Here is a 27,343-nt window from a genome sequence, read left to right as displayed (position 1 = left end):
TTTCATTTAACTGCATGCATGAATAGATGTATGAAATTCAATCAGTCATGTGACTGTAGGTGATCCCACAGGCTGATGAATAACAGGAACTGATAGATTTTGGTGTGATGCAGAAAGTAGAACCTGTTCATCTGGACAACTTTTTTTGTTTGACCTCATAACAAATTAAATAACAAATTAAATATCAGATTTTCTGCTTGGAAAATAGATCAAATGAAAACCTGAACTTTCACACTTTTCCAGAGCGGTGATAGAGTTGAAAATTCCAGAGAGAAGCAATAAGTGGGTTAGGCTGGTTTTTGTTTTTTTGTTTTAATTTTATAAGGCTCTGTTAGAAATGTGAAAATTATACCCATATGGGTAGTCTGATGGAAAAACGCAGCACTTAGATTTTGAAGTATGCAAACTCTCCACTTCAGACATCAATAAAAGAAACAAGGAAAATGACTTTATGTTTATTAAAAGCAGGTTGTTCCGTTTCAGACACCCTAAGCAAGGTACACACACTGACTGATTTCATGCCTAACAGCGGCTGACAGTAAAGTACTCCCGCTACTTTGTAATAAGCTGGAAACGTCAGTAAATATCTGCCACTTATTGTATTACAATGCTCATTATGAAGGACAGAAGACAAAGGCCTGTTATGTCCTAAAACCGCCTAAAAAACATGATCTAAATTAGAGCATGACTGAGCCAAAATACAACGCGGATAAAGAAAAGGAGTATAAATAAAACCTCTTTTGAATAATAACAACGTGGGATATAACCATAGGACTTAAGGCTCAATTTGGGACCTGAGGATTTCATACATACGCGACATGTGCGACAACGCAGCTGACATTATTCGGCGTGCCTTTGTTGCACACTTTTCATAGATGAAGGAAGAAGATGAGACATCAATTAGTCAACAAAGATCTGCTGTTTACAGTGGAAGTAATACTGGGATGGACACGCAGCATTTTCTCACAATACAACAGGTATAACTGAACCTTGTAGGCTCTGTACCTTTGGTTCCACTCAGTTTCATGGCAGCTGAGGTTTTGATGTGACATAAAAGCATGAATAAAATACAGGTAAAAGTTACAAAGGTCTCAGATTCTGGTTGTCATAAAGCAATGAGACTTAGCTCCCTGCTTTTTAGCAGGGGATGACTAACAGTTGTTTTTTCCTCATTAGAACGCAGGAGGTTTTTCAAAGACAGCAGGGAAATGGCTTCAACCACTTCCTGTCTCAAATTAAGCTTAATGATACTCACTTGCTTTAGAACTCCTTCACTCTCTGTCATGTTTAAATCCCATCAACTGAGAAGAGTCCAGTGGAACATACACATCTGTTTAATAAAACCTGCACAGCCTCTTAAGCAAGAACATATACACACATTCTATTGTGGCCTCCAAGATGAAAACCATACGAGAACATCCACTGGTTAGAAAGAAGGCGAGTGAAAAAAAAAACGTCTTCAAAGAGACTGCAGTCGAGCCACAGTGTCCTTTCAGTTCCATAAAAGCAACTTATGAAAGAGCCAGTTCCTTTCAGTAACCACTTTAGAAAGGTGGAGGAAAAGAATCTTCCCCACAAAGCGATATTTGTAGAAAGAAGAGGAAAGACACAGTAGTGCAGGAAAGGGAGCAGGTGGGAATGTGGCTGTCAGCCTGTTGTTGTCTTTGACCTGCTTTTTCTCCTCTTAATAAGCAGCTGCAGAGCCTGGTTCCTGCAGACATTTGTCATAGCAGCGTTCTGGCTGTGATGATTAGGGCTGCAAGATTGACCGTGGGGAAGGCCGAGAACTCCGAGGCTGCTCCCGCGGCTATGGCGTCTGAAAAACACAATCAAATCAAAATCCAACAGGCGCTTGGTCTTGCATTTAAAAAGTCTGGCGTGGTCTAGAAACGCATGAAAAAACTTTAGAAGGTCATTGAGTGCAGACTTTTACGTGATAAATTATCACAGAGCAGAACGGCTCTACATTGAAGTACAAAGAACTGATGCGAGATGCGAGTGCGTGCACTTATCAATAGATGGCACTAGTATAACATATTCCGTTATGGGGGCGACCCGAGTTTCAAAGAGCTGGACTACTGAGGCAGGCAACAGCAACACACATAGTTTGATCCAAATGGCACATCCACTCTCAAACAACCTCCTGGCCATACTTGGAGAATGCTGGAGACCATTATGTTGTTGATAGTATGTCTCCCGGTCTGCGGATAAGAGACTATTTTAGAGGTAATGTGAAAGAGGAAATTACTTATTTGAAGACTAATATTACATCAATTAATTTGGAAAAAAAAAGCTTCCTAAAAGAGTTTCTCGGATAACAATTTATCTATTTAATGCAGCTCCAGGGTGTGTTTGTACAAGTGCCAGGCTTGCAGTATGTGCATTGTTAGACTCGCACGGCTTGATCAAAAGAAGTGCTGTCACAGTGTTTCTCTGCAGCGAAACTAGAGGACCTAAATTACTTCCACTCAGAAAAGGGTGCCGAAAAGCTAAAGTGGATATAATTCTTTCCTGAGCGTGCACAGGTATATGCAAGGGCCTTTTTCTGTATGTCTCAACCCCAGCTTGAATATATTCATTCTCACAAAAAGAGAGAAAGAAATGTTTCAGGACTGTCCTACCTGCTATCTTGGGGATGGTAATCTGGCGGCTGCTGATCCCTTCACCTCCCTCACTGAAAGGTTTAATTTGGATTACATAGCCTTGGTTGACCGGCAGCGACAACTCCAAAGAGGTGTTGTTGGTCTCCACCACGTTGGGACGACTGTGTTTGTCCTGGCTGTACATCACCTGAAGGAAACAGAGTGCGAACGACGATAACAGAGTGTGGCGTGGCATGAAGGCACTCACAATGCGACATATGAGTGTTTTATTTTTCCTTCCTAGCGCGCTGACAGGACAATCTAAGTGTGAGCTGCAGCTCGGCGAGTTGGAGTGAGCAGTATCTGAAAGTTAACAAGAACGAGACTCTTGCTTTAGATATCTGCACATGACTGTGCCGGGTCACTGGAGGAGAGGGCTCAGTAGAGATAAGGCAGAACTGCCGGAAATCTTCAGTCCTGACTTTTCAGCTGCGGTTTGGGTGCATCTGCCCATTTTAACGCACGCTAAGCTCTCCACTTTCACTTGACTTGTAACGGGAATAATGCGACTAAGACCAAGTCTTCACACTTTCCGCCTGTTTAGCGTAGGAGGCTGCAAATTCGTGCTCCTATTTATTTACATTTACAAGCCAAGTGACACTTGGAAAGACAGATGAAGATAAAAACCCTGAAGCAGTTATTATAATATCTATTGTGCACTTGATGCTGCAGTGGCAAGTTAAATGTCACAATATGGGAAGATGAACGCCAATAAGATTTTACTTCATACATGCTTTTCCTGAGATGACTCGCTCAGAACCGTTGTACAGTTTAAACTATGTGGCTAAAAATAATGGGTGCTGTGGGTGTTTGGGTTATCACAGGACCGCTGGTTTAAGGCGAGGAGGCAATTTGTGTAGGACTTCCGAGGTTAAACTGAAATGCTGCAGAATATTACACCAATGCAGGGGATAAAATGAGGCTCCCATTTATTAATAACACTCTGAGAAGTTCATCAGCACAACCAGTGTGTTCATAAATAACAGCGTGCTCTTATGAAGCAAATGGACCAAGTAACAGTCTATCATTCTCTGTTATGTTACTATCTATAAAACCCTTTACTTTTCAGCTTTGAATTGATTCTTGCTGAGGCAGTCTACCGTGGAAGTGTAAAACTTTACCTTATATCCTGTGACTTCTGACTCATTCTCCAGGGCGTGCACTTGGTCCCATTTCAGGATGACCTTGGAGTTGGAAGTGTTCCACATAATTTTAACTGGGGCTTGACTGGGTGCTGAGTGAGGACACAGGGAGCAGAGTAAGGGGAAGAGGGAGAAGAAAAAAAGAGGCTGTCAAGTCGATAAACAGTCACGAACCAACTCAGCATGAAGGAGATTTCTCATTATCAGTTTATCATCCCACTGTTAGGAGTGAGCAGTGAGAACAATCCTATTTTTTTAAGTTAATGGGGAAGTAACAAAAAGCCATGAAAGATTTGTATCATGTTATAACGAGAATACGGCGATTTATATTATTTGCGCATGTGAGCATAAAAATAAAGACATATGTCTGACAATTAACGCTTTAAACCATTATCCACAACTTCAGATTTTCTTGCTTCTTTCTCAAACTTTTGCATTCACATGACATGAGATGCACTGCTGCAAACGGCAAACAGGGACTCAAGTATAGATGTCATAACATAATAACATAAATAACACGGTGTGGCAGAAACTTACGCCGACACCTGCTTTGACGTCTGTTACTTTCACGCTCTTTGCATCAGTGAGATGCCAGGACACGAAGCAGCGTATCCATGTGCGCGAGAAGAAAACCGTAAAACCCACCAAAAATATTTAGATGTTTGGAACAATGTTTTTTTTTTAATGTGAGAGAAAAGCCTTTAACGCATTTCAAGTCTCGACAACATAAAACACAATTCGGTGAAAAAACAGCAACACAAATGAAAGCGCCACATTGTTTTGCAGTGAATGGTTCCTTCTTCAGTTACTGGTGAAATCCAATACACTGAATGGACCATGCAGCTACAGCCAAAAGAAAAGGAAGAAGAAAACAAAAACAAGAAAAACAATACACAAAAGAAGACTGTCATTCGCCTTCAGTATCTTAGTCCTTACGCGGTTTCTTGGTTGTGACATTGACTATGTTGCTCTGTGGGCCCACTCCAGCGCTGTTGTAAGCCCGCAGACACACGTAATAGGTACTGCTGCCTTCCAGATCCCTGATGAGTACTGAAGTTTTATTCCCTGCTGTCCTGATCACCGTAGCTGCCTCTTGCTTTTGCTTCTCACTCCAGTACTGCAACTAAACACACACACATAGAATACACGGATTACGCTTGCATCTATTTTGTTACTCAATATTCTCTGTGGGCATGAAAGCCAGAGGGCCCTCATATACTGCAGTTTACTTCATAAATGAATAATATAAACACTAATGCAAAAAGGTCACAACGCTATTCTGCAAAAATCAAAAACAGATACATTGCCACTAGCTATTCGTGTTGCTGGTGCTGTCCAACATGTTTGTACGAGACCTATTGTGTGGGCTTGTGTGGGTTTGACCTCATAGCCTAGGATGCGTCTGCGGTTGTTGCTCCAGGGCAGTGGCTTCCAGGTGACCTCTACCTCGGACGCTGATACGCTCCGAGCCCTGAGCCTCCCTGGAGCTCTGCTGGGCTCTGAAACACAGACACCAGGGGCACCGGGGAAAGAGAGGAAGACATGGATTTATTAAGCCTATAGACACTGTGTGGCTTAATGAATATACAGAAGCAATAAATTAACCCTGTGGTTTTAACAGACCATAATACCAACGTTAATGTAATAATATGGGAAATGCTCTCATGTAAACATCATTAGCATTTCCTCCATTATTTATTGTCATACATCTCCATTTCATTTATGTAGGTCCGGTTCCGGCCATCTGCAGTTGATTTATACTGTAAGGTAAACATCCTATAATAATAGAAAGAGAAAACCAATGATCTGATTATCCCCTATGAGCAATCACTTGGCGACGCTTGGGAGGAAGAACTCTGTTTTAGCAGAATGAGACCTCCAGCGCAACCAGGCTCAGGGAGGGGCAGCCATCTGCCACGACCGGTTGTTGGGTTGATGGGAAGGAGAAGAGAGAAAAGAAAAGCACAGAGGAAAGGATTTTTCTTCTTTAACTGTGTGACTGACAAACTTTGGGTGCGAAAACATAATTACATTTCAGTTATTTCTGGCCGCCTTTTATAGATAAAATAACCTTATTCTGGTGTTTGTGTATGTGTATGGGTGTAGGTGCCAAAGTTACACACCAACTAAGACTAGGGATGGCTGTTGGAGGTAATGGTCTATCAGCCGAAATGATGTTAAAGACCAGTAATGATGCTCAAATCTCAATAGTTGGTGTAGTGTCCTGTTACATTAAATATTCATGACAAAATGTGCAATTAGGCTAAAGATGCATGAAGGTAAATTACCAGCCGTCTCAGGACTCAGGATCAGGGACTGTGAGAGTGTGATTTGATCAGCCCTGTTAGCTTAACGTTGTAGTTCGGCCATCTCTATCATGTTTTTTTTTTTAAAACAGATATTACAGATAAAGAGCAGAGCTTCCAGATACATATCGGACAGTCAAGTAGTCATGCCCTAAATCATTCCTTGCTTTATTGTATTTCTCCTCTAATGGAGCCATGATTTACTACATTAGCATGAACCTGTATTCATAAAGGCTTGAATCTAATGAATGAGGCCATAGATTTATTAGGAAAGTGTTAACTGAGGTTATTTTACTTTAAACTTCTTTATGAAAACAGGAAACTTGCTTCAACAGTGTTTTAGACTAGGAAGATCATTCCATCTTTTATATACAGTCTATGTTTAGGACCAGAAACCAGTGTTATGAAGTACAGTGTTTATTTTAAGCAATAACATCCTTGGAATTATATTCAAATTATATTATATTAAAATGTGACAAAAAGACTAAAGTCTGTCAGAAAATGTAGTATTTGTGCTTCTGATCACTGACACAGTGTTTGTGCTTTAGGAGTGCACACCTTCCTCTGCTGAGTAGATAGTGGTCACAGGACTGAAAGGGCCTTCTCCCTTGTTGTTGTAAACCCCGACTTTGACTTGATAAGGGGAGAAGGGAGGGATGCTCTCATTCTTGAAGACATATCTAGAAGCATCTGGGGACGTGACAGCAGCCTGCATCCAGCCCTGCGCCCCGAGTGGGCGGAAAGCCACCACATATCCAAAGCCCGGGCCGCTCTGCATCTCCTCGGGAACAGGCTAAGAAGGTACAAGATGACTCAGAGCAATGACTCAAGAGAGAAATGCATGAATGATCCCGAAGATATTAAAACCTAAAAGAAGCTGAGGGCATTACTGTACATGCAAGACTTTGCACGAAATGATCATCCTGTCTGGTTAAAGGCACAATAAGCAAAATTCAAGACCACAGGATGTCACACCAAAGGCCACACCTCACCCTCTTTTCTATTCTGTTTACAAGCTAGAAAGTTTTTGAGCAAAAAGTCAAGCGAAGGGCAATGGAGGGGAGCAAAACAGCAGTAGAGACTTACAATTAGCTGAGATAAAACCAGCGCATGTAAATTAGGGAAATAACAAAAATGAAAACATTGTTGTTTTTAATTCTTTTGTTTTAGCTGATGTCTGACTGCCCTCTGCAACCTCACTCTTACTTTGACCTTTACTTTACATTCAGATGTTAACAACGACAACAGCAACAAACTCTAAATAACATTTTCCTAAATGCATTTAAATACATGCTTACCTCCCAAGTGATGACCAGCTCTGAACGTCCTCCACCACCACCACTCACCCTTGCTGGAGTTAACCTGGGAACTAACAGATTCGAACAGGGTTAGATAGTCATGTCCAACACATACACCCAGTATTCTGTTTCTCACCATGAAATAACATAGCATGGAAACAGGTTTTGATATCGAACGTGTTCAAAAAAGTTGCAAATTCCTTAAATACAGACTTATAAGAGTACTTCACAAGTTTGACATTGCACCTGTTTGAGATCATGCCAAAGCAACTCAATCTGATTTGAGTGCAGACTTTGACCACGTCATTCCAAAGCCTTCTTTTTTTGAGCTATTCAGAGGTGAACTTGTCAGTTTGTTTGTGATCATTGTCCTGCTACGTAACCTAAGTGAGCTTTAACTTCAAGGTATGAACTGATGTCTGGACATTCTCCTTCAGGATTTTCTATTAGAGAGCAGAATTCATGTTTCCATCAATTACGGCAAGTTGTCCAGGTAAAGCAGCAAAGCAGCCCTAGACCATCACACTACCACCACCTTGTTTGACTGCTGGTATGATGTTCTTTTAATGCAATTCTGTTGTAGTTTTATCCAGATGTAACGGAACTCAAACCTTCCAAAAAGTTCAACTTTTGTTGAACTACTTTATTGTTTAAACTTTGGCAAAAAATGTGTTGATGTGTCAGTCCAGCCCTGCTGTTTAGTGTGCTAAAGTGGAGTTCTTTTTCCTTTTCAATACTGTTGTACTAAAGCTTCCAGGCATCAGTAATTTTATTAGTTCTGTCATGCTTATCTTGCAGAAGCAGAAAGTTTACTGAAATAAAATAGGACAATAAGGTTTTTTTTAAGTATTCAGTACATGATGAGAATGATCCTGAAACCAAAATGCAAGGAGCTTCTGATACATACGCGTGTCTTTGGTGCGGGCCTTTTTGGAGGGTTTGCTGGGCTCTCCTGTTCCAATGCTGTTGATCGCCAAGACTCTGAACTCGTAGTCCACCCAGGAGCTCAAGTCAGTGACAGTGGCTGACAGCTGCTTCCCTCCTAGCAGCTCAGGAACTGAAAAACATCACAGAAGTAACCTTTCATCAAAGCCCTGCAGTATATGCCACTGATAATTAGCCAAGAGGGTGAAGTTTTAGTTATCTGCATTTTATGTGTGGAGTTTGGAAAGGACAGCTACCAGTTACCCCATCGTTCATTTTTTAACCTTTCACTAAACTTTCTGGCCACACAAACACATTTAAATAAGCAAACCTGTGGTAACAGCCTGCCACCCGAGAGAGAAGGGCGTTCTGGCCTGGATGGTATAGCTTAGGATAGGGCTGTGGTTGTCCGTGCCAGGACCCCAGGACAGAGAGGCAGTGGTCTCTGTCATCTTAGTCACCTGACAGTCCACAGGGGGGCCTGGAGGACCTAAAAAGACAGTAAGTCACAGGTTACTCAAATATATTGACACATAGCAGCTCAAGAGGTGATATGAGAGACTGAGTAGACAGTGTTTGTGGAGCTCGAGTGCAATACTGAATTACACCGAGTCCAAAATCAACACTCACAATAATGAATGCGTATCAAAAATATAAAAACAGAACATTGATTTTTTTTCTGGAAAATGTAGACTTTCTACATTTAACAAGATGTTTTTGTGGCTGCGCTGCCACCAGAATCTCTGCCAGGGATTGCAGAGATAAATTAGAGCATGCACAATTTAATAAATAGGATAGAAAAAGGGAGAAAAAAAGGAAAAAATGCTTTAATTATACACACAAGAAGTAATTATTTGCAATCTTTTATTTCATTTTTGGTACGTTAACACAGACGATAAAAATGGAAAGTTTGTTTCAATCTCTAATGAGTCGACTCATGAATCAGCTGTAATACATGTGTTCACTTTAATGTGAGTGTAGCTGTCTGCTACTCAAGTGAACTATTGCTATTATCTTCTCCTTTTCTCTGGTGTCTCCGAAATGGAGGTCAGTGAACATTTTATATTTCCTTCTGCTCCACAGGAACATTTGGTGAGCTCTTCCAGTCCACTTAGAATTTACTGCCAGCTACAAGAAAACCATCTGCAAATACTAAGGAATAAGGAGATAATGTGACTCTTTACGCGACGCATGTAGTGCTCATTTCTCATTTTAAGAGGCCGATCTTCCACAGTATAGCCCCAGTTAAGAGCACAGCTGCAGCTGCTCCGCCTGGCTGTGACAGGTGAAGCCGTGGATGCATGCGGTTTTTCTTCAGACCTCGGCTGCTGCTGTGGTTCAGTCTATGGTGGCACTATATGAATATGTCCAGCTGCTACAATTAACTACTAAACTGTCACTGTTGGCCCCATTAAAAAAAAAACATAATGTTTCACAGCCAAAATAATAACCAAAGCACATCCACGGCTGCTGCCACAGTCACAGAGCCAGCTGTGTTATCCCAAAGCTGCGATCGTAATCAGAGCTGGTCTGTCTCAGCAGCGGTAAGAGGGAGAACTGATGAACGAGCTCCATTTATCTAAATGTGACGCTTTAGCTTTGGCCTGAGCAGCCCCAGACTCTCGCTGCAAACACGACCAAAAGAGGTTCACTTTTCTCAATAGTTCAGACAAAATCATTACTGGGAAGTATGCAAGAATACAAGAAAATACAACGACTTTGTACTTTGGATCTAACACAATACTACTACATAAGTCCATACGCACATTGTTTAAATGTTAGACAATAACAATGATAAGGGCATTGCATGCCCTGGTTCAGGTTTGGAAATTCTGAAAGAAAAACATTATTAAATAAACATATCTGGGTTTGATCTTCTGCTTTTTTCCCTTACCTCTCACAACCACATCAGTGGCAATAGAAATACTGTCCACCTTGGTCTGAACAGCACAGGTATACTTCCCAGCATGCCTCAGTTGAATATTCCGGATCATAATGTCACCATCCGATCGCTGCTGGTCCAGATGTCAGGGGAGAAACAAAACAAAAAAGGGAATAACACAGAATCTTGTGTTATAAAGTTGCAAAATCAAGGAAAAGAGCTTGTTGTGATTTATTTTGGCAGTTCCTTGCATTATGAAGGAAAAAGGTACAACATGAGTCCAGGGACACACCAAATGACTGAGTGCTGCTTTTCATCATTTCATCATTTATGAGCACAGGTCTTTGTGAGGTATTAAAAAGCTTCTTTCAGCTTCGTCCCTTTTATTCTCTCTGATTCCATTTACTCTGCAGACAACCATTCAATGCCAAATGCATTATTAGCTTTGAACTTTAAAGTTGGAGCTAATGTTAAGTTGCTGTCTTATCTGTGAAAGTAGGGAACTGTGAAACAGGATGATACTTGGTAACTACTTTGATGTATAATCAGGGACATTTTAAAGAGATAAAAATTCAGTTGCTCCAAGTCATCCACTCTTTGATACCCATTATTAAAATAACATAGGCAAGAATATATTAGGCCACAGATCTCTCAGTATGCAAAATGTTATTGTGAGATAACCTTGCTTGCAATATCAAGTGAGACTGCTAGAAAAACTCATAAAAAGTGTAGTCATGGATACAAAAGATAAATACAAAGCAAGATTTCTGGTTTTGCTTGTAGTCCAAGGTTTGATTACTAATCATGTCTCAGCAGGTTTTCACTTCTATTTGATTTAATAATTATTTTTTTAAAAAAGTATTTGTTCCAGCAACAGAAATGGAAGCACAGGCTCAGATATTCAGAGCTACACCAGGAGGAGGTCTTATTTTGTGCCTGAAATGGCTGTGAAAGCTGCAGCTAGGAGCACCTATTTCCATTTAGGTCCATAAGTATTTGGACAATAACTCTGCTTTTTTTAACCTCTATATACCCCCACAGTGGTTCTTAAATCAAACCTTCAAAGTGTCCTTAAGGCCTGTGTAGTTTAATCTAAGACATTTAATGAAACTATTGTATTGACTGTTTGTTTTTGAATTACTACCATTTTCATAAATTGTCCCTGACCTTCAGAGACTGGACAATAACTCGCAAGCTGTTTCACAGCGTGACATACATAAAATACTGTTACCACAGCCAATGCTCATGGTTCTCTCTGCCTTCAGTTTTGTTTTCTGCGTGATCTATTGTTGAGGTGACCAGCTTAGTCATTGGGAAATATGGGTCATTATCTATTTGCAGAGACTTTTAGATGTTTTCTTCCCAGTGCATTTATTATTTTCATGAATGTGCCACATTTAAAGTTTTTACTCCTTTCAAATTTATTTAGGTTATTTATTTTTTTTACTTTTGTTTGTTTGTTTCAGCCCATTGAGTCCTCCTTCACTTGCACTGGCTTCTAATTGGACCTCATATTGGAAGGACCAAGTGCAAATACAATATTTTGAGCCAGCAGACCTTTTATCTGCTTGTCATCAATCAAAGGAACAATCAATGGTCCAGTTACTTTCGATCGTCAGAAACGCTAAACTGCATATTAAATGTTTACCTTTTAACAAACCCCTTGAATTAAAACTGAATATCTGCACTTCAATTTGTGTTTGATTCAAAATCAGAAAAATTCAGTCTGGCCGTAACTTTGTGTCAATAGAGAGAATAATATGCACCTTAAAAGTCAGAGAGGTTTACAAGGGAATCTGGAAATCATGAACTGATTTTATAAAAGCTGTTTCAGAGGTTCTGCAGGTTGAAATCTACAGGGTGATGTCTGATTTATTTTTTTTTCATTTTAGCTAACATTTCTTTTTCTTTTTTCCATGAGTGACACAATTTATCACTAACATCCATTCATTTAAAGCGATTACCTTTATAGGACGCAAGTAGCACAGCTTTTCTTTGAGCTGTAAAATGTTGGCAAGTTAACAAAACTCACAGTGTGACATAAAACTTTACAGTTAACTCATTCAGCGACTTGCAGTTGACATTTTTCAGTTCACTCTGAGCTTTGCTGAAAAAATGTCAGCGAGGGCATCAGAAAGTAGAAATCAAATACTGAAATTCAAACATTTAGTGGAACAGCACTTGGATCTTAAAGTATCTACAGTTGTAAAGCTTTTATTTTACGGATAAGGTCACGACTCGCTTTTATTCTATGTGGAGGCTTCACTCTCTTCGAGTTCACGGAGGACTCAATGAATATTAAAAGGCAGACAGCTTTGCAAAAAAATTAATAAATAAATAAAGCATATCCACAAAGTCACATTTATGCAAAACACATGAGGTAAGTTAATAACGCGACTATTCACAACATGTCAGCATATTCGGTGTATGCAAGAGTCTGATTTGTTTGCTATATTGAACCGCAAAGTTTCTTGTCGTTTATGATCATGCCAAAAACAAACAAACAAACAAACAAACAAACAAACAAAAGCAAAAAACGAAATAGAAAAACAAGAAGCCCGGGCCTTATAATTGCTTTTCCTTATTAAAAGATGATGATCACACGTAACACATGGCTGAGCAATGCATTATGAGTTTCTTGGTTGCTGCTTTTGTCAATGTAGGAGGTGTTATTAACAAGCAGAACAAGCAAAATAGCGTCCTCCTGTTCTGTTATAATAATTAAAAAGACACAAAAAAACAATCAAGGCTGCATGATTCATCATAAATGTGAAAGCTGAAGCTGGAATACAGTTGTTAAAAAATGTGTTACTTTTAATGGATCACAAACTACTTCCCTGTTCCCACATTACTCTATACACAGTCAGGTGGATATACGTAGACTTGGACACCACCACAACTAAATTTAGCTAGCTGAATATGGCTAAACGTAAAGATTTTTGTCTTAAATTTCAGATTAGTCATATTGAATTTGGAGGAAAGATTCTTCAATATGCATCTAACTTTTTTTCAAGGAAGCAAACACATTTGTACAACTGGAAACATTAACGACTCCTTCATTATTCCGTTCACCAGGTAAAAGGTAGTACTAGAATTGAAAAGGCTTGCTGTAAACCCATAACATTACAAAGATGCTCTCTCAAGTCTAAGGTAATCTTATGAACAGATGAACAAAGTATGGAGAAGACTCCAAAACACACATGATTCTATGTGAAACACAGTGGAAGCAGTGTGACGCATGCTTACAATAAGATGCAACAGAAGATAAGCACAGCTGAATTAATTTTGAACCTAAACATTTCACTGATATCTCTGAATAAAAGCTAAAAGTCTGTGCTCACTTCAGTTAAATCTTTTTTATTTCACCACAGACCTAAAATGACCCAAACCGTGTCAATGTTCAAATATTTCCAGGTTCAATTATCTGTAGCTTTTCATCTGTAATAAAAAAATTAGTATGTAGAGAATGTTGTTCTTATATAGAGAGTGAAATGCTTCCCAAGTGGCCTTTCTTTAAACTCCCCCTCTGATGGTATGCTTTTGATTTTAGTTTTACAAAGTCACTGCTGTCAAAAGAAAACATAAAAAGAAGGGGATGACATAAAAGTACTTGTTTTACATCTCAGAAGAGTTTAAAACATCTAGGCAGGAAATCTGTGCTTCGTCTGTTTTGTAGTGCTTCTGTAATGAACGTCAAACATCATTTAAACAACTCAAATCAGATAATTGTGTGTATATGTGTGCGTGGCTTCTGAAGCTCACATTATGATTGTGATCTAAAGGGGATGTTCGTGTTCAGCCTCTAGCCGATAGCTCGTGCTTCCATCATTTTCTACCCTCCAGCCACAGCCTGGACCTCCCTTCAGACTCGGAGTTGTACTTACCCCACCAACTTTTTCAAAATAAGCTCCGTGGCTTCCAAAGTGAATGAGCTGCTCGTTGAAAAACCAGGTGAACTTGAGGTCAAGAGTTGGGTCGTGCGATACCTGACAGGGCAGGACAATGCTCTCACCTACAGTCACATCCAGATGACCTGCTGGACTGGTAATCACAGTTGCGTCTGTAAACACAGAGAACCAGTTTACCATTCCATGTATACGTGCTAGTTTCCCTATACCTCCTTCCTATTTGATGTATTTATACTTCAAATAATTTAGATCCCTGTGTCAAAAACAGGACCATGGTCTTAAATATCAATAACCAACAGAGAAGAAGTAAAATAAACAAGTGCAAAGAAAACTCAAACACCATTATGGCAGGTCAGCTCTGAGTCTGCAATTTAGCTCTGTTTATGTGAGACAAAAAGCCATCCTATTTCATCCCCGGTGTGATGCGCATCAACATAATCTTTGGTCGTCTCAGCTTGCCGTCTCATTCAGCGGCAGGGATTGTGGTGCAGTTCAGAGTGTGGTTCAGTGCGGTGTAGAGAGGACCATAAACCAGGCTGAATGTGAATTATGCATTCATGTCATAAGCATCTAATGGACAGGCAAGCCAGTGCAGCATGTCAGGAGGAGTAAAGGTCTATATTCTCTCTGTCAAAACAAGGCTGTTTGTTTATCTTCACCCCCTTAGGAGAACCGAATGGTCATGAAAGTATATTCCAGGTGATTCTTGGGAAAGCTTGGCTCTCGATGCAAAATAGGTGAAGCAAAACTTTCTGCTTCCGATTTCCGACGTGTCACGTTTATTTCCTGTTACAAATGGAAGGAAAATTATAAACCGGCCGCCTCGTTTCCATCGGTGTGCTCTGTACATGGTAATCTAGAGTGTGTAAACCTATCGAAAATCAGTATATTCTCAAACGCTCATGAGGAAGGTTGATAAGTTTAGAAATGAATTCAACGTCTCGGCTCGAATTAGCATAGGAAATACAGAGATCCGTCTGAATATCAACATTATGAGGTGCTGAAGCCTAAACAGCACGACTGAGGCTCAATAGAGTCAAAATAACCCAGAAGTGGAACATCAGCCATCAGCTCCTGGTAAAATCTTAGGAATGATTTACCACTGAGCAGCCAAGTGAAAGCCAATTATCTGCAATTAAGGAGACAGGAGGATAGAAAGCACACACAGATGGAACACCTTTCATATTGATATGGCAAATTAATTAGGCTGCTTGTTTACCCATCCAGCAATTACACACAAAGATTTATTAATGCGCAGTTGTATTTGTGGGCAGATGATAAAGTCCAGGATTCATTTTCAGTCATCAGGACTGGATCCTTAACTGGTAACTAACGGTGTTTTTCAGCTGCTTGGTGCTGGGAAGGTAATGCAGAGTGATTAGTGGATTGACTGACAGCCAAACAATGAACTGAAGCTCAGCATGAACCTCTGTAAAGCAGAGAAGGAGAGACTCTTTTTTTATAAAAATAAAAATGATTCCAACTTTGTACTAATTGAATGTTTCAGAAATAACAAATGTAAGGAACTGGAGCATGTTCTGCTTTCCATAACTGAATACACCGAGATTTTTAATATAGCAGAGGATCTATAAAATTGCCATTTCATGTATTTTCATTGGTTGTCAAAAAAACCCCTAAAAATGACCAAACCAAAACACAAAACAAATTATCTGGACATATATTAATTAACTAATTAAGCATTACTATAGAATAATTACTGATTAATATCATAAATCTGCATTTTTTGCGAATAAAATTTCTTTCACAGACAGAAAAAACATACAGGCACACACATGCATACACACACACACATATATATACTGCATTCATTGCTATGTGTAAAGAGGCTGTGGGGGGAAAAAGACAGCAAAATTGGGCTTCTTTGCAAAGCAATTTGCAATTTAAAGTACTTGTGAAGAGGAATCACCAAAAGGCATTTTAATAGAGCAGTGTTGTTGACTCTGCTTTTTAGAAAGACCCAGAAAATTCCTTGCTCGGCAAAAGTGCCCGAAATAAAGGGAAAGGAATCTTCAACAAACTAAACATGGCTACGTGCCATTCTGCAAAAAAAGTATGAATTAAACATAATGGTGCAAGAATTCAATGGGCCTCATGTTCCAATTCCTCCAGCCACCGTCAATCAGCTAATTGGACTGTATACAGTTCACCAGGAATTCCGCCTTGCTGTTTGGTCCTCAGCTTTGCAGTGATGCTCAGTGCTCATCTAAAGAGTAACACTGTGTCTCACAGCTTTAAAGCAGACGTCTATTCGCTTGAGGTTTTTCCATAAAGTAAATGCTTTACTTTAGTGCAAAGGCTAAAGGGGGGGGCAACATAGACACTGTTAGTGTGCTTAGACATAGGGAACAATTATTTACCTTTTACCAAAAGGCTGCCAGCACTACTCGCTACTCCAAACTGGTTTCTGGCTACACATGTGTACATTCCAGCATCCGATTTACTAACATTGGAGATCCGCAGGCTTCCATTATCCAACACCATAACTCTGTAAAGGGTAAAACAAAAGTTAATTACACATTTTTACATGCTGTATATTTGAAATGCATAAAAATATCAAGTTCATTATCTGATTAATTTGTTAGCCTTTCAGTGCTTTTACATAAGCAGGAACCTAGCATTAACAGTGCCTGCACGACCTGTCGCTGTTATTGTGGGGTGGCTATTGGTGCTATTTTGGTAGTAGTAGATGCTTTTAATTTTTGACTATAAACCAACCAACTGTAAACAGAAATCAAAGAAATCAAGAAATATTTTCTCTGCTCTTATTGGCATATAACAAGCATGGAAAGCTGAGAAATGGGGAAAAAAGGAAAGCACAAAAATGCTGCCGCTCACTCCAGCAGCACTAAAAACACTCGAAAACAGGTCTTAAAAGCATGTCGGTGTCAGCAAGGCCTTGAATATGCACTGAAAATGTGGGCACAAATAACATGTTACAAAATAGGCTTAACGAAATTCATCTTGCCACATTACAGTGTGTTTGAATGTAGTCAAGGACGGAGGATAAAAGAGGGAGAAAAAAACCATGTAAGTGGGAAACTTGTTTGTTGAGATCCACTAACGCCTTATGCAACCAAACACTTTAGAAAAGTACGGCCGTGCAAGTGATTGAGGTACAAAATAATGAAATAAAAGGGTTTGATTAATTCTATTTAATGTGATGCCAAAAATGCACCCTTTTGCCTTGGTGAAAAAAAAAGAAAAAATTGGCCACAAGCTGGAGAACAAATGCTCAGATTAAAAGCTAAAAGGATTTATTCATGTGTTCAGCATGCAGGGCAACACAACCATTCATTTCAAAACCCATATTTCATCATGGCATTATCATATATCACTCACACGAGATTGGTTTGATATGTCGCAAAGCACCTACAGTTAGCATCTAACCTTTCTGCTGGGTTTTAAAAAACACATTTCCACTGCCATCTCTGATTTTCCTTTAATTACTAGATGTAATTTATCACATGCCTTGCTTACTCAAGACACTTAACTTGCCATGATTAGAGAAACAGGATATCTGCTGTTTTTCACTTATCTTGATTTCCACAGAAAATAATGAAGGCGTAAACTTACATTATTTATTTATAATTGTCGCTCATTATCTGTTGTACTTTGTAGAGCGAAGGAAATTAAGCACAGAAGCATAACAAACTACTTGTTATTACAAAAAGCCATCTCTCAGTTGTCACTCTGAATGTGACTTGCTGAAATGTCCACACTGTCTCCACCAGCTCTGATCATCCCAGAGGGGAAGCTATATAGAAAAAGTCCCTGCAGTCTTCAATAAAATAGCAAACTGTAAAAAAAAAAAAAAAGACAATAAAAAAACTCAACTTTCTCGGTCGTGCAAGACAGCCACTGCTGGTTGAACTAATTTGTTCGGGTGTTGTCAAAGTTATTACAAACTCATTAAGCCTCATGAGCACAAATTAAAATTTCCTAATGTGAAACAGATGTTACACTTAGATTGGGATGAGATGGTTTAACTGACAAAACGGAAGACATGATTATTGCCATGTGTCAGGATTTCTGCGTTGAAAACTAATTTGTCAAAGGAAGAGACTACAACGCTGAACAAACACTCAGCGCTCGAAGGCAAAATGCGTTATTGACATTTTTGATGGATGCAAAGGAGAAAATCCTTCGGCGTCATCTCTTTTACAAAGCCGAACCGGAGTGGAAAATCTGTCTTCGGTTTATTTCTTCGGTCGGAAAGGTCATGACAATTTGATTAAATTATCTCCCAACAATTTTTGATACTGCCTTTCAACAATCTTCTGACCATATTTGTATCCTTACAAATCAATTATCCTGTCAATAAATGTCTTGCCCTGCAAACCCACACTAGAAGCTCCCACATCATCAACTGAACTGCACATTATGGAGTAACGGTTAGAGGCCAGGTTTTCAGAAATAACTGGTATGAAACGGGAGCTTAAACGCTGATTTTTAAAAGGTCCCTTTAAGGCAACGTGGATCCGTTAAAATGTTTTAAAATGACCTGTGTCGCATCAAAGGCTGAAGGAGTTAAAATACATTAGCCCCTTCAACGGTGCCCATTCCCCACGGAGCTGGGGGTGTACTCTCCAAACTGAACTGAGGGCTTTCCTTTGTAATGGGCTATAACAAAGAGTTATGGATATGAGATGTCACACGGATAACACTTGCCATTAAACAGTGCAGCAGACAATGTCAGGCCTCGTCTTCACCAAAGCTACAAAGTAAAGGTGTGGGATAAAGATGTAAGGAGAATTATCAGCCTGAAATGCTTTTGCTTGGTTCCCCTTCCTTTAAAAGGTTGCCCTGGAGCAATTAAGGCACTGGGGAAATTTGTGGGGCACATAAAAGCTTGAGCAGTGTGATATAGTAAACAGACACTTTACTTCAACCTTTCTTGCTGGTGTTAAAGTGAGCTTCTGGCTGTGATCTAAAAGCTTGCACTGTTTCTCCATGGTGCAACAAAAATCAAGAGGCTGTAAATGAAAAACATTACTTTAGCCCACTTAAAAAGCGCTGCATAATTAACTCAGCGTATTACTACAAACTTGCAGTATACTTGGGTACTACTTGTGTCACTCACAAGTGAAGCACATTCTGGAAACACAGCTGGAAAGCTCTTTGAGTATTAGGATTATAAATTGATTCCCATTACATGATAAAGTGATACATATACTACCGTTTAGCATAACGATCTTAAGCACCGTGGTTCAATCTAAAGGTAATATTCCTGAGAGCTATTTCCTATATCCGTTTTGCAATAGCTGGCAGTGGTCAGCGCTGAAATTAAATTAAGGTAAGCACTTTATCGTTGACCTCAAAGTTCTCCACATAAGTGCACAGAAACCCTGTTATAAAATTATTTCGTTATACTGTGAATACTAGGAACGCGAGCTGGAGTAGGTATCACCCCTGCATGATTTCATTAATCAGATCCCGCCTTGTTCTTAGTTGATTTGTTTTCTCCTACTCCAGATCCTTGAAAACATTATCCCTGGAAGATTAGAAGGAATTATGGGTACTTTAGTTGAGCCAGTGGGATGGATTAGTGTTGTGCCACTGCTGTAATAGCATTGGTAACAGCCCCCATTTCGATGTGGAGCAAAGTAAATGCTAATGAGCCAGGAACAAGGGAATAGGCTTGCAAGAGATGTTGCAATAATGTCAGAACCTAACGTCTTGCATGCATCTTTCCCACTTCAGGGCAAGGCTCTAACGTTAAATCCCACAGGGCAAATCTGGCCTTTATAGGTACAATTGATAATGCAGTATGGATGCAATTTCCTTCAATACTTAAGAGGGTGATAAATCTGCAAGCTGGTCCCAATATTTATCAGCCATTTGCAACCATTTGCTGCTGCAAATAAAATATTTCTCTGAAGTGAAGAAATCGAACCCCATGATTTCCAAACCTACACTCTTGCAGCAGAGAGCCGAGACATGACAAAACCTCCGGCACCCCCCACTGCAGTGCCAGTGGGTATCCCAGAGGTTAGATGTGGAAAAGCTGCTGGGCCAGGTGAACAATTAATCCCATGTCAAGAGAGAAATGTGAACCCCTGCTACATCACTGGATTTGCCAGCAGGCGAGCTTTACCTACTGCTGGTGCACTGCTGTTCAAAATACAGATGTTGTCAAACAGAGAGCGAGTGATTTACTATCATACAATGGCAGATTAAAGCAGTACACCTAAAATATTTGCCCCAAAAAACACATTATTGAGGAAAAGTGAATGTCTGCATGCATCCATTTGCTGCATTGTGTGAGCAAACAGTAGAAATCTCCATCAGTCACTAACTTTACTTCCTACTTCTACCTTAGCCAGTATTATGTCTCAAGGGGAAGACTTGTTTTTCCTTCTTGTCTGATTAACATTTGTTTTTCCTTTTGCCTTATGCTCTCCAGCACACAGCGGCATCACATTGATCTGTACTTAACCTGACTTTTAATAAAACAAGTTGTATAGCTGGTTTCCCTTGTGTCACCAACACTATCATAAAAGAATGTATGTCCAGCAGCCGTCAATTGATCCGTCCTTTTGGGGATTCACTCCTTCCGTGTCTCGCTGGTGGTCTGGCTCATCGTCTAACTTGTGCTCTAATGACCCTCCAGGCCTTACATGCAGCTAATGAGCTGATGGATCAGTGCATCGATCCAAGTGCCGCAGTCTAGGAATGCCCAATTACCTTAAGTAAACAGTGCAGAAACTCAGCTTTGAGCACAGCCTGAAGACTACAACAGAGTTCAGGAAGGAAACACAGAAAGCAGGGAGAGAGCACACTATGCAATTCAAATTGCATAGTGTCACACTGTGATTTTACTCTTTGCTATTTGTCACTTGAATATCAAGTAGGGAAAAATTGAATACATCGATAAAAAACCATTCTGCAAATGAAGCAGAAAAGCTAAACAACAGTGATCCCCCACTCAATACACTTACAGCTCAACACAAAGAAACCTGTTACCTGTGGCTCTCTCTCAGGGCTTCCTTTCCCTTCCGCCATGAAATCATGCCTCGAGGAGACATCCTGGGCTTGCATTCGATTAGAACGTCTCCACCCTGTCGGGCCAAAGTTTGGGCCTTCAACAAGTTCTGGGAGAAGTCTGGAGCAATTGCTGGTGGACAAAAAAGAAAAGAAAAGTGGAAAGGCATGTGAATACTGTGAGGGAGACAAGAGAGGCGTAAAAAAAAGGAAAGGGAGAAAAAGAGACCGATGAGCAAGGTGGAAGAGCTAGAGTGCCTGAGCTTCCTAAAACACGCAGGTCACTAAATCCATTAGGCAGGTCAGCTCTCACATCCTTTTCTTTCAACACACACATATCCACTGTAATGCATCCGTAAATGCAGGAGAACAGACGTGGCACATTTTATTTGAAAAGAAAGTGATTTTCCAGATTTCCTTGGGACGACATTATGCATTAAAGATAAAACCGCGGGACTCTGAAGCAAAACGAGCGAATGTAAAACAAGAGGGAGGCTTTGCTGCTGTTGCTTTAGGCCTTAATTACTAAGGCGCCGTCGTCCGGAGCTGTTTTGTATGCGAAACTACTCAGCAGAAAGCTCTTCAAAGTGAATACACAGCCTGGCGCCAGTGACATGGCTGAGCACCTGCCAACATATGCCAGTGCACGTGCGTATGCAGCACTATACAACAATGTACGCTTGCACCTATGCACATATTGCTCCCTCACAATTATTTCTTGACACTCTGTGTGAAAAGCAAGCCAAGAGTTTCTGTCTTCCTCGTTTTCTCTGTTTACATGGGTGGTTTATATGACCTAGGGACTTTCAGTACAATCAGTTTATAATGGGTAACTTAAAAGCAGGTCGCGTAGACCAATGTCTGTCATATTCTCTACTTGAGAAAAGAGAAAAAGCAATAATAATAATTGAATTTAATTAGCCAGGCAAGCTTAACATAGTTAATTATAAACAAATCCACCTACTCAAGTTTCCAACATATTTAGATGTCTTATAACTGAAACTATTTATTAATTATTCATTATATTTCTGATGCAATATGCAAATCCAGTTAACTTTCTGTGACAATACAACAAGTTATTGGCATTAGGTATTAGTAATCGCTGACAATTAGTGGCCAAGCTCTTGTGTGGTGACTGTTTTACTGCTACAGTAATTTTAGACCTTCGCACCAAACATTTAAGCCGAGCGGCTCTGTGACCTTTACATCATCAATCCTGTCTGCATTCTTGCAGTTACTTTATGTTCAGCTGACTGTCAGCGTTAGATATGTTTCTGAACAGAAAGCGTTTAAACCTCATCTGTCGAGCCGTGGCATTGCTCCTGAGAGTTTTACAAATGTTATTGCATCAAACTCACACGCCAAAGTACTTAAAATGCAGTTTGCAGGAAAAGGATTCACTCTGTTTCCAAAACAATAGCCCAAATGTGCAGAGCCAAATGAGTAAGTATACCAGACAAGATATGGAATATATTTTTTCAGCTCTTCGTACCCAGACGGTTTCAGCATCTTGTTTGTTTTGTACTACCTTTACCTGTTGACATGAATTCCTGTTGCCAATTATGTGCCTGCCTTTTGACAATTTCTCCAAACCAAAAGCCTTTTACTCTAACTCTATAGTATATACTGCATATTGTGTCAGCTACTGCAGCTGTACTTTGAGACATGCCTCATCTTCCATAATTACACTGCATCTACCGAAAGTAACCATACATCAAAAACACAAACGCATGTGATCCTTGAACTTCACAAGAAGTGGAGGTTTTCTGGTAATATTCTGGAAACTGTGCATAATGAGCATATTTGCATAATTGACAGTAAAAAGTTGTTCTTATTTATGTTATGCTTGGTATCAGTGCACCCTCTAAGGTCATCATCTGTCTGAAACAAGCCATTTTATCATGTGCCTCTTGACGATCTAGTTGAAAACTCTGCCTGATGATATTTGAATAACATAATATATAACTATTCAACATATAGTTGTTTTATCCTGGTATACACAAACATAGTCCAGTAAACATGTCAGTCACTTTGGCCTTGCTAGGCATGGACAAGCATCAAATAAGGTCATGTGCACAGAGCTAGAGTACTACTGGCAACAGAACTTCAGAAATAATTGTATTTTTTCCTCAGTCTCCTTCACAGAGTGAAGAAAACTCATATTTATTGTATTGCAAAGACTTTTCTGAAAGAGTAAAAAAGGAGAATGTTACTGGAAAAATGTATTTAGCATTTTTATTCTTGAAGGTATAAGAGATATAGCCTTGGGTTAAATTCTGTTTTGTTAATTTAGACAAATGAACATCTTTCTATCTTTGGTCTTACCTACAACTCTCAGCTCGGCATTGGTAAAGATTCGACCGTGCTTGTTCTCTGCCACGCACTGGAACATGCCAATGTCAGCCAGGTTCAAGCTGCTGATTGTCAGAACTCCATTATTCACCTGAACTCTGTCCTGTTGGAGACAGAAAGACACACATGCATGCATTAAATACTTAAAATGATCTGAAATGAAAACTGCTCAACAGCCAGACAACAAACAAGTTTAGAGAAAATTCGAGGAAATAACTGAAGGTTCTTGCCTCAGGTGCAAAATATGCCCCAGTACACTCCAAGGTTTGCATCTAATCAGGACCACCATCTTTGTAGATGGTATTCTGGTACTCCACGTACTCTGCACTTCAACTGGTGTTTTACTGAAACCGAGGAGAACTTGACAGCACGTCTCTAACGGTAAAATTAGTATTTTAACAAGTATATGATACAGTAAAAGTGCTAGACTGAAAAGATTTACAGTGGGCAGAGCTATATTGAGAGATTTAATTAATATTCATTACAGAACAATAATTAAAATCAAGCACATCAAACTTGCTACTGACTCTTTTTTTACTCCACCAAATACTCAGGACATAGTTTATAAATATATATAGATATAGATATACAATGCTAGTAATTGTTTTAAAATGAATACATATACCTTCAAAAACACCTTCGTAATAAAACTGATACAAAGTTCTTCACTTTCCACTGCTTGTTTGACCTTTACAAGGTTTGGCACCTCTTGTTTCTCCCGTTTTATAGTTACCCCAATTTAATTGTGGCAGCACTCATTGTTCTTGCCCTTGATCTTTCCATAGAGTGTAGCTGGACCTTTTAATGCCTCTGACAAAGTAGTCCAGAGGGTCCTGCCGCCAGTCTGTCTGTCGTCTGGAATCATTACAGCACTGGCACTTGAAAAGACAAGGACTGTCCCTTAACGTCAGTCTGTGACACCGCAGAGGACTTTCAAATAGAGTTCTTTCTGACGACTAGTAACAAGATAAGAGACATGGCTGACCTAGCAACTAAAACCACCGCCAGAGGATGTCCTGGGTGTTGATGCATCCAGCAGTTTCCAGGTGGAAAATAAGCAGTCCCATAAATTTGGCTACGGCTGGGTGCATGTATGTGTATTCAAGGAAAAAAGAAAATGATAAAGAGAGAGGGAGAGGACCACAAAGAGAGGGAGGATTTTGAATAGATGATAGATGGTTCTTTTCAGGTCACAGTGCACAAGCCCAGGGCTGTGCACTTATGAACCCATAAAAGCACGGGTTGGTGCCATTCTGCACTATTCTGCACCCTGACACTTAGTGGTAGCTCTATCACAATCTCCTTAGCACTGAAGACAAATTGTGGCATTGTCTACTTTATCAGCATCTTTAATTATGCTTGACTCCTGTCTGATATGAACACTTTATCAAACTGAGCTCTGAAAAGTTAAGTCATGGGCACCTTGTTGCTGCTTTCTCTGTATCTTGTAGTGATCCTATCGCTCACCTATAGTAGCTAGACTGTCGCAGGTATGCAACTACACCATTAGAACTGCGGAAGGCACGTAGCAGGTTTTGAGGGTCGTAGGCAGAGAAACCATCTCTCGTGTATGTAACTAAAAGGCGGAGCTGGTAGTGTAGTGAAAAAAGTACAAGCATGAGTGGGTTCTTGTTTTGCCGGGGTGACATTTTGAAGTGACAGCTCTCCTCTGCGCCATTTAATTCCCTTGGAACAGACGGAAAATGAGGTGGAGAGGGAGGAAAAAGCTTGAAAGATAGCTTAAGAAAGAGAAAGAAAGCGCCGAGGAAGCTGAGACAGAGAGGAGGAGAGAGAACTGATCCATTCTAATGAGGAATAACAAATGGCCCCCTTGGCCTTCCCCTCCTGCTCCCTCTCCTTCTACACTGCTGACCTTTGGGTTTGGAAATTGATTTACTGTTGCCGCGGTTGACGGTGGCATTTTGAAAATGGTAACACCCCACCTCATTAATATAGCCACATGTACAGAGAATATGTTACCTTGGCTACCTGCCAAAGGAAGTTTTACAGTGTTATTTACTAATCAATGCTGCAAATGCGCATGTGGAATGATAAGGGCTTCCTGTGGTTAAGCATGTGTGGGCCTTCAAATTAAATAAAACTTGAAATGGCTCAGAGATAAAATGTTTAAAATAATATTGCCTATTTTTACAGATTCAGACTTAAGCTGCTCCTCATACAGACTTTGCAGATTAATACTTTGGTGTCATAATGGCAAAAACGTAATCTTCCTTGGTGCTTGTGTGTTGACATTAAGCTCTTAAATTAAAGTGTCACATATTTGGGGTACCTATCTCAGTTCCAGACAACAAAACCCCACCAGCCCCCCCTTTAAAAGCATGTCCAAACTAAATAGAAACTGTCCAGTTTTGAGCCCATTACACCCAGCCCAAATTCTGACACAATCGGTGACTGTGATTCTCTAGAGCTGGTCTTTTTAGGCAGAAAGCACACTCACTCCAGCAGCACAATAACACAAAACAAGGCAAATTGCCTAAATGTGAAATGCACTTTGGATGATAAGGCATTTCTCACCCTCCCCAGAGAGGAGAGACTTAATGATAAAATTGAGAGTTGCAGATAAGAGTGAGATTGAGCGCTAAATTGTCGACAAAGTCCCCAGTTGATGACAGGCAGAAAATGGCATCACTTTGGCTCCTTTGCAAAACACATACAAACACCCACCCCCGGCACATACACACACACGTTTGATGCCAAATTTAGTCCCAAGCAAATAGAGGCATTTCAAATTGACATGTTCTTGCCAAGTACAAGCCTATGAGTTGGAAGCATTATTTGCTTCGAAGCAAAGTGAATCCCAGCAAAACAGCGCAGTAACACGCAGTGCATCCTTTAACCAAGATGCACTGCGTGTTACTGCAGGAATCTGCTGTGATCTTATCATCTTTCATCTTACACATTAAATTACGTTCATCTCCACCCAATGAACTGGTTAAGGGCTGTTGACGGAAAAAGAAATATTGCTATGCTGCTAACAATAACAATACCATTTAACTACTAGCCTATATACTTCAGTCTTTCAGTAGTCTTAATGTGCTTGTTTTCAAAGCACACCTTCGTACTACTTGGTATTGATTAGAGGTGGAGAGGACAAATTAGTATGTTTTTATGCTGGTAATTAAATGCATCTTTTATGGAACCAAATCTAAGGAGAAAAGTAAGCACACAGTGCATGTTTATTATGTGTGTGGTTAAAACGTGTAGATGAAAAAATAAAAAAGCAGGATAGCTAAACTGTTCTGTTTTTTGCTGCTATGTTGCAAAGTCTTACAACCAACCACCTGAAACAGCAGAGGAGTTTGGCCAGCAAGTGATTTGCACAACCACAATTTTAAACTGATTTTCTGGCATGAAAGTAGAGTTATCATTTGATTATCTTGTTTCAAAGAATCTTCAGTGTTTGACAATTCAGCCAAAGTTAATTTGACAATTCAGTCTGAAAAGGTGATGCTTCTTTGTTTCAGACTGATTTTGTGATCAAAGGTAAGATCCTTTTCTTTCTTTTTTTTTTTTTTTTACCCATTTTGTATTATTTTAATTTATTTTTCATTTGTTTCTTTCTATTTTTGTTGTGCTTTTTTGTGGGGGCCAGTGCTGCACAGAGGAGGGAATTGGCTTTTTTTATGTGTCTTTGCAGCAATGTAAGAAATCTCAGTTTAGGAAGAAATCCATTTTACCTCCATGGGGTCCAGAGGCTCTCCATTCTTCAGCCAGCGGTACGAGGGTTTTGGTTTGCCACTGGCCTTGCATTCCCACACCAGAGTCTCATCAATGGTCTTCTGTACATCCTGAGGCTTTTCAGTAAAGTGAGGTGCAGCTAGAAAGTCAAAATACACACACACACACACACACACACACACACACAC

The 27,343-nt window shown here is 39.9% G+C and overlaps 1 protein-coding gene across 1 annotated transcript in view; it reads right to left on the bottom strand.

Moving 5' to 3' along the window:
• Positions 1-440: 440 nt before the first annotated feature.
• The window catches only part of cntn3a.1 (contactin 3a, tandem duplicate 1), a 74,298-nt gene continuing 47,395 nt past the window's right edge, over positions 441-27,343 (bottom strand). The window contains exons 9-23 of the mRNA XM_005948305.3: positions 27,155-27,294; positions 23,430-23,559; positions 21,087-21,237; positions 16,481-16,608; positions 14,079-14,254; positions 10,207-10,324; positions 8,644-8,802; positions 8,296-8,445; positions 7,389-7,459; positions 6,649-6,883; positions 5,168-5,283; positions 4,721-4,907; positions 3,764-3,876; positions 2,622-2,790; positions 441-1,816 (exon numbers count right to left, since the gene is read on the bottom strand). Of these exons, the coding sequence (XP_005948367.1) occupies positions 1,725-1,816; positions 2,622-2,790; positions 3,764-3,876; positions 4,721-4,907; positions 5,168-5,283; positions 6,649-6,883; positions 7,389-7,459; positions 8,296-8,445; positions 8,644-8,802; positions 10,207-10,324; positions 14,079-14,254; positions 16,481-16,608; positions 21,087-21,237; positions 23,430-23,559; positions 27,155-27,294 (2,135 nt within the window). The 3' untranslated portion in view covers positions 441-1,724. The remainder of the gene's footprint in view (positions 1,817-2,621; positions 2,791-3,763; positions 3,877-4,720; positions 4,908-5,167; positions 5,284-6,648; positions 6,884-7,388; positions 7,460-8,295; positions 8,446-8,643; positions 8,803-10,206; positions 10,325-14,078; positions 14,255-16,480; positions 16,609-21,086; positions 21,238-23,429; positions 23,560-27,154; positions 27,295-27,343) is intronic.

This window comes from Haplochromis burtoni, unplaced genomic scaffold (assembly GCF_018398535.1).
Source record: "Haplochromis burtoni strain Fernald_Lab_line unplaced genomic scaffold, NCSU_Asbu1 Contig_306, whole genome shotgun sequence".
Taxonomy (NCBI): Eukaryota; Metazoa; Chordata; class Actinopteri; order Cichliformes; family Cichlidae; genus Haplochromis; species Haplochromis burtoni.
Note: the sequence above shows the minus strand (reverse complement) of the source record. Positions and strands in the feature narration are given on the sequence as shown.